The 13,671-nt window shown below is 38.9% G+C and overlaps 1 protein-coding gene across 1 annotated transcript in view; it reads right to left on the reverse strand.

Annotated features, from left to right (window-relative positions):
* The window catches only part of MGAM2 (maltase-glucoamylase 2 (putative)), a 130,751-nt gene that overhangs the window by 76,910 nt on the left and 40,170 nt on the right, over positions 1–13,671 (reverse strand). The window contains exons 16-24 of the mRNA XM_035254554.3: positions 11,742–11,913; positions 10,558–10,674; positions 7,117–7,271; positions 6,888–6,972; positions 5,899–5,955; positions 5,381–5,505; positions 4,453–4,541; positions 3,665–3,714; positions 902–1,069 (exon numbers count right to left, since the gene is read on the reverse strand). Of these exons, the coding sequence (XP_035110445.2) occupies positions 902–1,069; positions 3,665–3,714; positions 4,453–4,541; positions 5,381–5,505; positions 5,899–5,955; positions 6,888–6,972; positions 7,117–7,271; positions 10,558–10,674; positions 11,742–11,913 (1,018 nt within the window). The remainder of the gene's footprint in view (positions 1–901; positions 1,070–3,664; positions 3,715–4,452; positions 4,542–5,380; positions 5,506–5,898; positions 5,956–6,887; positions 6,973–7,116; positions 7,272–10,557; positions 10,675–11,741; positions 11,914–13,671) is intronic.

Here is a 13,671-nt window from a genome sequence, read left to right on the forward strand (position 1 = left end):
TTCCAGGAGTCATTGTGGAAATGTTGGATGGGAAGTCTTCATCATGTTAATGAGTGCAGATCACAGGCAGGACTATCATTGTTAGGTTCACTGTCCTCTGGGTGTGATGCTTATCAATTTAATAACAATGGTAATAACAATAGCCAAACGTTATGGAGGATTTATACAAGCCAAGCCCTGTGATCACCACTTTATAAGCATGATCTCCAGTAATCCCAAGAATTCCATGCTGTGAATGTTATGACTCTCTCCATTTTACAGAACAGAAAACTGAGACACAGAGAGATTTAATTACCCTAAAAGCTGGGATTGGGGCCCCATTCTGTCTAACTCTAGAAATTAAACTCTTATCCTATACTCTATGTAGTGTCAACACGGAAGGGAGCTGACCTAAGAAATAATGAATTTCCCAGAACTTGAACTATCCAACTAACAATGTAAGAGAATCATTTAGCAAGAGAAAAACTGGATTACCCCTTGTGTTAATCCACTCACATTTTATTAATGGTACGAAAATAGCCGAAAACAGTAATGACAGGCATAACTGTTTCTCAAAGAGAGTCTACCTTCAATGAGAGGATAAATGCATAAATACCCATTGCACAATCTATCCACTGTGTCACAGCTGGGATCAGAATGCCCCATTTTAATTTTGCCCAGAGAAGAACTTTCTTCTCTCAGGGTTCCGACTCCCACTATCTTCTTCAGAGCTCTGATACAAACAAAGCAGAGAGGTCTTTCTTTAGCATGCACGCATTCCTTCTGTATCCTCCCTGTGATGTGCTGGACCTCCCAGCAAGTCAGTTGTGTCTGATGGCCCAAAGTTAAAAGAGCAAAGTAGGGCCGGCTATCAGAGCCAGGGCCTCTGGAAAGGGCCCTGCAGAATGGAAGGGTATCTTACCTTTGTGGAAGCACTATAGACAATGCTTGGACTGGAGGTGGCAATATTATTCAATAAGACAGTAAAATTAGCTGGCTGCTTGTCCATTCCCAAGATTGTGATATCTGTAAACATTAGGTTGTACGTGTCCGTATAATTATTAAAAAGAATCTTTGCTTGTAGATGGTTCTGGAAGGGCAAAAAAAGTCAGATTAGAACCATGTACTTCAGACTCTTATTATCCCCAAATACCACTCAACGTCTCATTTTTTGAGATTCAAGCTGTTTCCTTTTCTCTGCAGTTCCAAATGTTGCTAGGTGATAATACCCAGGGAACTCATTCACTTAGACACTTATTAATCTTAAATTTTAAAGTAATATTTTGTGTTTGCTATGGTTTACTGGTTCTTTACTGATTCTATTACTCAGAAAATATGTCCCTGACACTGTGGAATTTTCAGCCAGACAAGATGGGTACTCACAAAGTAAACAAAAAGATAACAGACTCATTGGCACACAAAGATAAAGACATACACACATACACAAAAGGGACCAAGTAACTTTTTCATTTTATTTTACTAACAGTGATGATAAGAGCTAAGAATATTTGAGTGTGTATTCTGTACTAGGCCCTGTGCTAAGCATTTTACATGTATTACTTCATTCAATTTTCACAGCAGACTATGAGGTTGAAGCTATAATTATCCTCATTTTTCAGATGAGGAGACTGAAGCACAGAAAATTAGATAAATTATTTAAGGAACAAAAGTGACAATGTTGAACTATGACACAGAAGGAGGTAGAAATTAAGACTGAATAAAAAGTGGCAGTTTGATAATTTAAAAAATTAGAAGTCCCATATATATATGCCCAAATGATTTTTTTCAAAGACAAATTTTCCAACAAAGGTGCTGGGGCAACTGGACATACACAGGCAAGAAGTTAAACCGCAACCTAAATCTTACACAGTATATAAAAATTAACTCAAAGTAGATTACAGACTTAATGTAAAAGGTCAGAATATAATTTTTTTAACATGGGAGGTAATATTCAGAATCTAGAACTTGGCAAAGAGGTTTTAAACTTGACATCGAAAAGCACAATCTATAAAGAAAATAAGGATAAATTAGATTCATCAAAATTAAAAATGTAAATATATAGATGGTAAATAAACATATGAAAAGATGTTCAATGTCATTAGCTATTAGAGAAATACAAATTAAAAACACACTGAGCGATAACTACACAGCAATCACAAAAGCTTAAAAAAGATAGTGACAACATCAGATGCTGGCCGTGATGTAAAGAAACTTGATCACTCATATGTCGCTGGTGGAAATGTAAAATGGTACAGCCTTTCTAGAAAACAGTTTGGAAGATTATTATAAAATAAAACGTGCACTACCATAAGACCCAGAAACTGTACTCTTAGGCACGTATCACAGAGAAATAAAACTTATGTTCACACCAAAACCCATACATGAGTGTTAGTAGAAATTTTATTTGTAACAGCTCATGACTGGAGCCAACCCAGATACTCTTTATCAAGTGAGCGATTTTTAAAAGGTGATACAGCCGTAAGTTGGAACACTACTCAGCAATAAAAAGGAGCAAGCTGCACAACTTGGGTGGGTTTTCAGGGAGCTCTGCTGAATGAAAAAGCCAATCCCAAAGGTTGCAAACTGTTTAGTTCTCTTTACAGAACACTCTTGAAAGGACAAAATTATAGAAATGGCAAACAGATGATTGGTTGCCAGGGGCTGAGAAGGGATATGCTATTAAAGGGCAGCAGGAGAGATCTTTGTGCTAAGGAAATGTTCTCTACCTTGATAGCATCAGTGCCAGCCTTCCTATAAACCTACAGCACACTTTCACATTGTGCTATAGGTTTATAAGATGTTACCATAGGAGAAGCTGGGCAAAGGGGCATATGGGAACTCCGTACTAGTTCTTACAACTACATGAAGATCTTTATCTCAAAATAAAAGGTTACTTTAAGATACATATATATATGATATAATACTTGAAGATATATATATATGATATAATATGTATAATATACATATAATATATATCTTGAAGATATATATTACATACATATATCTTCAAGTAGATCCATTATATATATCTTATATATACATATTGTACATATATATACAGACATATATATATAGTCATATATACATTTAAAAGAAAGAAGAAATAAGGGAGACCATCTCAAAAGAAAGTTCTGCCCGTACGTGATCAGACTTCAAAGAAAACCAAGTCAGAATTCCCTGATTCTCTGCTAGCCTTGCTGCTTTTTCTTTTCTGAGTCCCCTTGGGAAATAGATACGAGGCAAGTGACATTCTGTATCTTCCAGCCTTTAAAAGCCACTACTTGATAACCTGTGCCAAAGGCCAAGTTTTATGTGCTACAAAGGATAGCTGTTATGGAAGAATCTTAAAAAGGTGCTACACCACTCACTAACCCACCTCCCATATACCCTTGCAAACCTCAAAAAAAGTACATCTTGGAAGCTAGCGCCCATGACATAAAACTCAAAGGCAATGGTTTTTTTTTCCAGGGAAAAAAGTTCTGCACAGCAGTCATATAGGTTTTGTAGCAGCTTATAAAACTGACACACATTAAATATTTTCATGTTAATTCAAATCATTTTTGGAATCATGACAGTAAAACACTATCCCTGTTACACATAACCACATGTCTATATTAAACCAAAAACTCAAGGAGCCATCGCAGCAAGGAACGTATGCTGTGCGTTCCTCAAAAAAAGTACTTACAGAGGCAACAGAGAAATCATATAGAATATACTGCTTTCCAGTTACAGCATCTAAAAAAGAAAGACAGAGGAGTACCCATTACTATGCGAAACCAAGCAGCTGGGGAGTCGGGCTCTTCATTTCATCTGCAATTCCTTTACCAACCATCTAGTTCTGCTCATCTGAGTTTTGTGCATTTTTTCAAACTTCTGCAAATATTTCCTGTATCATTTTCTCTAACTTCACATGTCAGTCTGTGGTACCATTTTGCTGGCATGTAAAACATTTTGATTTGCATTATGATTATGTACATGTACATTGCATCCATCCTGCTGGATCGTGAGTTCCTCAAGCTCAACACAATACATACTAATTCCATGTAGGGCAGTCTTTTTATATAATCACATAAGTTTATGTGAGGTGTTTATATGGAAATCTTACAGTGAAGAGATACACTATACAAATTAGATATTTCTTCCTCAAACCAAAGCAGTATTTTCCAAAGCTATTAACAAAGTGGATTATTTGTTATTCATAATAATATACAATGAAGAGAATAATTAAGCCCATTCAATAATGTCAGTTGCTTTGGTAGAGTCAAGAACACATAATTTGTGCATTTGAAGTCTATTTTAATGGATTGTGCCTGGCTAACAGAATTTTCAGAATGGATTTTAACCCATCAATTCTAAGCTATAGATGTAAATGATAGTGTTAATAGGCTTAGTGCCATAGTGGGCAGCCTGTAAGAATTAATTTTCAGGGAGAACCACAGTGACCCACAATGATGGTGCCTTGAGAAAGTCTACCTTTAGATACACCGTCATCCCAGTATAGCTCCCCGTTTGCTTCTCTCTTATAGTCCAAGGCAATGATGAGTCCCAGAGAATTCCTCCTGCTGTAAAAGAGTAATTCCCTGTTTCAGAGAATGTAGATGACATGGAACTATGTGAAACCAGCCCCCATGATGTCCCAGGGACAGATAATCCAAGAGTCTATGCCAGAAACTGAGTAGATGTTGATATTGGGTGGACACACCTGATCAACAAGACAGATCAGGTGGACAGAGGCAGTTCCTACTGAAAACTGGGTTGTAATACATAATACCAACAATTAGCCTTATTACCTGCTTACCATGTGCCAGGCACTCTTCTAAGTGTCTCACGCACATCATTTATATTAATTCCTTTAACTCCCATCATAACTCTAAAAAGTCAAACCATCATCATCTCCAGTTTACCAATAATAATCAGAAACACAGAGAGGTAAGTTGCCCAAGGTAAACATATGTAGTATGTAGCCTGTATGACTACATAGCCTGTATGTAGACTTGAACCCAGATTCTGCAGAATCTTAGCTCTTGACCTCCAAACTATGTTGACTTCCACATGATAACCTTTATCTCCTATTTAACTCAAATTCTCTCACACAGTAGGGAATATACCTAAGGACAATTTCTGGCCATAGGAAAATCCTCCTCAGTGATTATTTTGACTGGTCCTATAATCTGATTCAATCCCAAAGAGAAGGACTATGCAGATGTCCTCGGTAGACTACCATCTACTAAATCAGGAGTAAGATGCCAAGTTTAGATCAATTTGAAAGGAGTGGGGGAAGATTACTGATGGGTGACTTACCCTTGGCTCATCCACTCTTCATCCCTATTTGTCTTTCTCATAATGCCCTGCTCCATTAGAGCACTAGAACAATTATACCTTAGAAAAGTGAGGAGCTTACCTGGCTTCTGTGGTTGTGTTTGGCTTCTGGGTGGGAAATATGTAGCCCCCTCGCAGATGAAGTCCTATCTTATCACCTGGGAGGAGCATATTCACAAACTGCTTCCTCCATGGGATGGCCACTCCCTAATCAGCAACAACAACAAAAGATAGATCAGGTAATAAGCTGTTTCAGCTAGGGGAGACCTTAGACATCATCTCGTTCAGTTGACATATTTTAAAGAAGTGACAGAGACCCCCAAAATGAAGTGGCTTGCTGAAAGCATATGGGTAGCAGAGAGCAGAGCAGACACTCCAACCCCCTTTATTTCTTTATATTACATCATGCTGCCATTCCACACCTGGGCTTCAGTTTTAGGCTATCATAGCCAAATAGCAAAACCCTAGTCCTGATAGGAACACAACAGCCAGGCTGATATAATGGATTTCCATAAACCTATCCCAGTTATTCGACTGCTGCTTTAGAATTGTACTCTGCTAGAGGCAGGTTTCCGAGCCAACTGGGGCTGCCTTACTTACTGTCTCATAGTCATACCAGGTGGCATCAGGTATATATGCTTTCACTTCGTCCACACCCTAGGTAAACAACAACGAGTAGCATTAGCATACCCCTCTCTACAGTTTACAAAACACTTCCAGGAGGCATTGCATATGTTTATCTGAACAATCCTGAGAGATGGTCTGAGATCATCCCATTCTACAAAGGAAAACACAGAAACACGAAGGTTGAGTAATTTACCCAAATAAAAATGATTTGTTTTGCTTCAATGCTGCTGCACTTTCTAAGAGAAGCAGAGAAAGTCCATTCACTGAGTCACATAATTTGACAGTTGAGAGATAAACCGCCAGGCCCCAGGAAAGCCTCCCAGCAGGGCCACTGATTTATAAGCAAGACCAGTCATCAGATGGTGTGGCTGAAACACCAGCTCAAAGGGCCTTTGACGTGGGCACATTGGAAATATTTCATGTTTACAAGCAGATCAGCATAATCCTTCCTGATCCTTGCCCCATACTTTGCCACTCACCCCTGCTTCCAATCACACTTAATAGGATACACATGGTCCTTCATACCTGGACTTCAGAGTATAGCCTTCCCTTTGCCCAGCACTCCTCTCTCCCTCCCTTCACTTCATAGGTATTCTCTCTTCCCACCCAGCCTAACCCAATCCAAGAGCACTCCTTCTCTGGACAAAGGGAAATATAGACAGATGTTTAGCACACACACTGCAAAGTATTTAAAGCCACTGTTGATGCTACAGCCATATGCCTAAGGATGCAGGCTTCAATTTTAAGGCAATTTTACAACATGAAAATTGTTTTGTTTGGTGCAAAAGTGGGACCAAGATTTACTTTTTTTTTTTATTTCCAAACTTCCATGATCTCTCTCATTTATATGCATATTTTGATATAAATGCAGATTCATAGATACTCAGGAACCAGCTTATACAGCTATAGAACCATAAGGATAAGTACAATACCCCATCTCATCATTTAGATTATGAACATACTTCATATAAAACAGGTGTGATGAGGAGTCCAGGTCCCCATAAGAACTGCTCATGCAACTCCCACGTGGCTGAGTCCTGGTAGAACCTAGTAAACAGTAACATGGTGAAGTCTCTAATACAGGACAACAGCACGTTATGTAACAACAAGATCCTAACTAACCTTGCTACCACAAACAAAGTCAAGTGACACTACAATCGGAAAGGTGTCTTTGAGAATTAGGAAACTCACTCATGTACGAGGGGCCTTGCTACCGTGTCTCCCCGGGTGTGCGCACGGTAGAAAAGGGTGTAGAGATAGGGCAGTAAGGTGTAGCGGATGTTCAGATAATGTCTGGAGGAATTCAGCAGCAGGGAGTCAGCACCAAAGGCAGCAGGATCCTGGTCCTAGGAGAAAACAAAGCAATGGCTGAAGATTCCTTCCATCCTGGTTTAGAAGTTCTCTTACAATAAGAAGCTTTCCCAGATGAAAGTAACCACTTTCTCCAACTTATGAAACACCAAAGCATTTCTAAAACTGAAAAGATATTGTCCTACTTGTTCATTTTATACATGAGAAAACAATACCAAGAATTATATGAGTTTCCCAAAGTAGAATTGCAAGCAGGTGGCAGAGTTTAAATTTGGTTTCTATCTTTTGAGGGCAGCTTGTAGCAGCCCTAGGGTGAAATGGAAGTCCCACACGGGTTGCCGTGGAGATAAAGTGGGAACTGCTTCCTCCAGGGCTGCTCTAATTTATTTATCTATCTATTTATTATTTTATTTTTATTTATTTTTTTATTTTTTTGAGGCAAAGTTTCTCTCCTGTTGCCCAGGCTGGAGTGCATTGGTGCAATCTTGGCTCCACTGCAGCCTCTACCTCCTGGGTTCAAGCGATTCTTCTGCCTCAGCCTCCCAAGTAGCTGGGATTACAGGCATGCACCACCACACCTGGCTAATTTTGTATTTTTAGTAGAGGTGGTGTTTCTCCATGTTGGTCAGCCTGGTCTTAAATTCCCAACCTCAGGTGATCCACCCACCTTGGCCTCCCAAAGTGCTGGGATTACAGGCATGAGCCACCGTGCTCAGCCCAATTATTACTATTATTATTATTTTATTAATGCCTACATCAGGCACTTCTCTCGGTGTTATCCCTCCCCATCCTCCATGCCCCCTGCCGCCTGTCCCTCCCCTCCTCTCCCCTCCACCCCTCCCACCTAGCCCAGTGAGTGTTGTTCTCTTCCCTATTGAAGCTTCTCATAATATTTTATTTGGAAAATAATACAAGTTGTACAACTACTAAAAAAAATAACTCCATTGCCTTATAAGCCACATTACCTGCCACCATGGTCTGTAATCCATTATTTTCTTTCCATATGTTTGTATGAATGTTAATTTTAAAATTTTATGTCCTGTTCTATCTGTAATGTTTCCACCACCAGCATTTGTTTTATTTTCCCTAACCCAAAGATGACCTCTATTTGTTCTTTTACATACATTGTGCAAATAAATTATAAAGATGGTTTTTAGCAGATTTTATTCAAGAGTAACAAAATAACCCTTTAGAAGAGAAATCTAATTTTCCTAGTATCCAGAGATGGAAATTTTTCATCAATGGTAGGCATTCATTTTGTTCATTTTCCATGTAATTTGGAAGATGTGAAAGACATACACATCATCTTTTAATGTGTCATCCTATATTGAGTTTTGGATAAAGTCACCTAAACTTTTTTTCTTCTTTTGTTCCCTAAGAGGCCCATTTCTCCCCTTCTAAACAAAATGATCCCATGAGACCACTCTATGCTCCCAGTGTAAGGCTCATAAAAACTCTGAGGTCAGACATTAAAGAGAATAACACTCCACAGCCTCCATCACCCTGGTTATCAACTGGAAAAGTCCAGAGCTGTGCTGTCCGCTGTGGTGGCCACGAACCACAGGAAGCTGTTGAATGCTTGAACTCTATTTACTGAGACTGAGGAAGTAAACTTTCCATTTTATTTGATGATAGTTAATTTAAATATAAATCTTAAAACTGAATCAATGTAAATGTTTTCCATGAAACCAACTTTATTGCTTTGGTAGAACTGCATTTTATTTCAACTGCTTCAACAGAAAATCTTAGCATATAAATTGAAATATGCTACAAGTGTAAAATGCATACCAAATAGTGAAGACTTGGTAGAATGAAAAGGACATAATGTAGCTCATTAAATAAATAGCTCATTAACAATATTTTCTGTTAAACACAGGTTGAAATGATATTGCTATGTAATACACACACATATATATATATATATATATATATATATATATATATATATATATATATACATTTAAAATAACGTCCCTGTGGCCAGGCATGGTGACTCACACTTGTAGTCCTAGCACTTTGGGAGGCCAAGTTGGGCAGATCACAAGGTCAGGAGTTCGAGACCAGCCTGGCCAATGCAGTGAAACCCCATCTCTACTCAAAATACAAAAATTAATGGGGCATGGTGGCAGGTGCATGTAATCCCAGCTACTTCAGGAGGAGAATCGCTCAACCCAGGAGGCAGAGGTTGCAGTGAGCCAAGATTGCACCACTGCACTCCAGCCTGGGTGACAGAGCTAGACTCCATCAAAAAATAAACAAACAAACAAATAAATAAATAAATAAAATAGTTTCTTTGTACTTTTTCAATTTAAAGTGACATATGTGGCTCTCCTTATAATTTTACTGAATAGAACTAGTTTAGTCAAAAGAAAACATGTGCTTAAACCTAGCTTCCTGGGTAATCTGAGTGCTCTTATCTATGTAAGTCTTCCAGGACACAGCTTCATGAAAAACACCCACCCACCTGCTCCCAACCACCTGCTTAGACATTTAGAAATAGTTCATCTCTCTCTAGATCACAAGTGGCCAGAAAAGCCCAGGGATAAAATACTTTGAAGGTTTGACTGTTAATCCTTCCTGAGTTAAAGACAAAGTCAAGAGCTTGAGCTGAAATGATCGTTAGGAAGTTATTCTAATGAACCTGTTAAGAGCTAAACCACTCAACTGGAAATATTTCAACATGAGATTACTTTATTAAAAGAAAGGACATCTCACCCTACTTGCTTATGCCATCATCATAAACACCTCCTAACAGGGGACTTTGAACCCACTTCTATATGCCCATCAAAAATACTATTTTGATTATCAAAAATACGATTTTGGGTGGATGAAGATAAAGGTGGGATGAGTCATGAGAAATAGTTGGGAAGTCTTCCAAACTATTCACAGAAAGGTACAATGATGTAAAAGGTGAAAGCAATTTTGAGATTACTGGCCTAAGCCTCTTTAAATTCTTTCTCCTTCCGCCTCCATACCTATGAGGAATTTCCCTTGTATTAATTGAAATAGAATACCAACTAATTCCAATTGTCCTATCATATATAAAGTAGTAACAGAAGTGATGGCAGCAACATAGAAATTTTAATAAATCTCACTTTGTTGATGAGTTTCCAAGAATAAAATCATTCAGCATATACGTATCCCTTTCAATGCATGGTCACCTTGATTGATAGCTTTCTTTTTAAGGCTATCAGATGAGACTTTTCTATCCTTCTTCTGCAGTTAGGGCCAACCTGTGGTAATATTTTCCTCAAATCCTCTTTAAGAGCAAGTAGATGAGCTAATCCAAAAAGTTTCCATCATTCCTCTTGAGGACCTTACCCTGAACCCAGGCCCATTGTGATTCCTTGATAGTGGATAAAATGCTCCAAGCTGCATCCACCTTCTGCAGAGCTCCTCTGTGACATTGTTGTTATAACCACAGATGTTGGCACCTACCTGGAGAATTAACACACATACCAGCACACTGGTCAATGAGAGGTGAAAGCATGTACTGAGTACTTATATGATAAAGGAAAGGAGAACCTCTCATTCCATCACATTCCATCCAAAGCCTCTCATTCCATCTACATCATTCCATGCTTAAGGAGATCCCAGAGCCAAATGAGAGAAACAAGATAGAATGCATCATGGACTCATTGAAAGCAAACAGTGGCCTCCTGATGGAAAACATGATTAACGAGACACCTTAAGGGCACCATTGGTTGTTTGCACTGTGTATCTTTGAAAAACATATATTAACTCTTAAAACTGCTTTGTAAGCTATTATCACAAGCTCCCTTAAAACTGCTTTGTAAGCTACTATCACAAGCCCCCTTAAAACTGCTTTGTAAGCTATTATCACAAGCCCCCTTAAAACTGCTTTGGGAGCTGTTATCACAAGCCCCTGATAACTATTTTTACATGATTTCTGTTCCCTTTTCTGTTTACCCCCTTTTCTGCTGAGCTAAAGTAAATGTAACAAGAAAAAAGGTATAAAAGCTGTAACCCACAAAAATAAAGCTGCTGCTTGACTACAAGTCATTCAGACCTCCAGACTCCGCTTTTCTTTCTTCTTTCACTTCCACGCACACTCTCCCTCAGGTTGAATGAGACATCTACATTGGTGGTCTCAGGGACTCCCGCAGGTTGGTAGCCCCCCGGGAGACGTGCCGGACCCCAACACAGTGGTCTTTGTGTTGAGGCTATTCCCTAATATTCAATTCTCAATTTCATACTTTCTTATTTACTAATGCTCTCTTGATGGAATTTTCCTGTGATACTAATGCATTTTATTCATAGTGTCTCCTTCCTATCTTCAGAGATTCCACAGATGACAACTCAATAATAAAGTACTACTATTCTATCTTCAGAAGCCACCTCATGTAACACATAAAAATTGATTTTTCTAATACATACCACCTTGGAATATGCTTCTTGGTTTTTCAGATAATCTCTAAGACTGCTAATCAAAAGAATGTCAAAAGACAAAGGGTTAAAATTCCCTGGTTGGAAATAAGCCTCACCATGGGGATGCCAAACACGTTGAACTCAAGGATACTGGAGATAGACCATCGGAGGTCATCCCATGTGGCTGCATTGTCCCCCAACCAGTGAGCAGCAAATTTGCCAGATCCAGCGAAAGTAGAACGGGATAAGATGAAGCTCCTTTTATCCGTGAAGATGTTCTTCAGGGCTCTGAAAAGGAATACAGCCAATGGAGTGTGAGGTGGGCTGTGAATGTCTAGGACTCAGCTTACAACAGGAGCAGCAATGGACCTTCCAACCAAACTGAGAAAATAACATCACAGTGTCGAAAACCAGGTGTATAAGCAGGTTTAGCACTATTTAAAAGCTTCTTTCCCACTCTTGAGCAAGGTTTCAGATCTCATATAAGACAGTACAAACCTCTATATTCTAGCCTCCTTAGCAATTTCTCTATGCTTCTGTCTCTGGTTTTGTTTTCTCTATCTGGTTGGATCTGGCTGTGGTCTGGTCTTTTTGGTCGACAGTATATTGGAACCATGATTTGGGTTCTTTGCCCCATCTTCTTCCTAATGTCCCTTGGCTCCATTAATTTATACCATGCATAATCCTGTTCAGCACAGCACCTGTTCAGGTGCACCCTCTGCTGGACTACAAGGAGAGTTCACGCACCAGCTGGTACACTTGAAGCTTCAGAACTTATATCTCTGGGTTCCTCTGAAACCTCAGACTTATTCTTAGCAATTCTCAATGTTATCAAATTTTAATCTATGCAAAATAAAAGTCATTGAAATGAGTAAGTCTCAAAAGACGGTATCTTTCTATAGAGTTAAAACAACTAGCGTAGAAAATATTATTTTCATTTTATTATATATAAAATATTAGATATTAAGTAAAACAATACAGAAATGAAAGAAGCCTGGGTGCAGTGGCTCACGCCTGTAATTCCAGCACTTTGGAAGGCCAAGGAGGATGGAACACAGGTCAGGAGATTGAGCCCATCCTGGCCAACATGGTGAAACCCATCTCTACTAAAAATACGAAAATTAGCTCAGCATGGTGGCATGCACCTGTAATCCCAGCTACTCAGGAGGCTCAGGCAGGAGAATCACTTGAACCCGGGAGGCAGAGGTTGCAGTGAGCCTAGATAGTACCACTGCACTCTAGCCTCGGTGATGGAATGAGACTCCATCTAAAAAAAAAAAAAGAAAAAAAAAGAAAAGAAAAGAAAGCAAAGAAGTTAAAAGCACAGTATCAGAATAGTAATTACTTCAGGGGAAGGGATGAACATACAGTGGGATGACCCATGGTTAGATGTAGGCTATTTGCCTAGCTTTTATTCTGGACACCTTTCGAATAGGTATTTCACTAAAATGACTCTTCCTCTTTTTTTTCTATGGTATAAAGCCCACATCTTCCATTAGAGTGCTAAAACTGAACAATAACAATTAGAGGATAGTAAGACCTGAGCCGCAATTGCTGCTAGCTCTTCCCAGGCAAGCTCTTCTTTCTTTTTTCTAATACATGGCCTAAGATAAGTGTAGCTTTCCTAAAACCTCTCTCTGCAAATTTTTATCACTACGCAACAGGCAGTTCCTCAAGATGCTATCACAGTCACCAAAGCCTCCTCACTTCATTTTCCTAAGAATGTTTGGAGTCTATAAATACCGAATGGCTTATGGCAAAAGAGAGAATGTTCTGAAACAGAAAATTGCTTTAAGAAAGTGAAGTGCTTCATTCTGACAATTTACTGTCAAAAATAGAGGTAGCTCAGAGGAAAGAGGACTCACTCAATATGGACTAGCAGACACTTCGCTTTTATTACCACCCGCTGCAAGTTTATTGTACTCTGCAATCATCAATCATGAAAGAAACACATTTAGCTTACATAGAGTGAAACCGAAACAGGGTTGAAGATATCTGTGGTTACAGTTTATTTAGAGGCAAGCTGTTACTATGGTAAAACAGATT

The sequence above is a fragment of the Callithrix jacchus genome, chromosome 11 (assembly GCF_049354715.1).
Source record: "Callithrix jacchus isolate 240 chromosome 11, calJac240_pri, whole genome shotgun sequence".
NCBI classification, from domain to species: domain Eukaryota; kingdom Metazoa; phylum Chordata; class Mammalia; order Primates; family Cebidae; genus Callithrix; species Callithrix jacchus.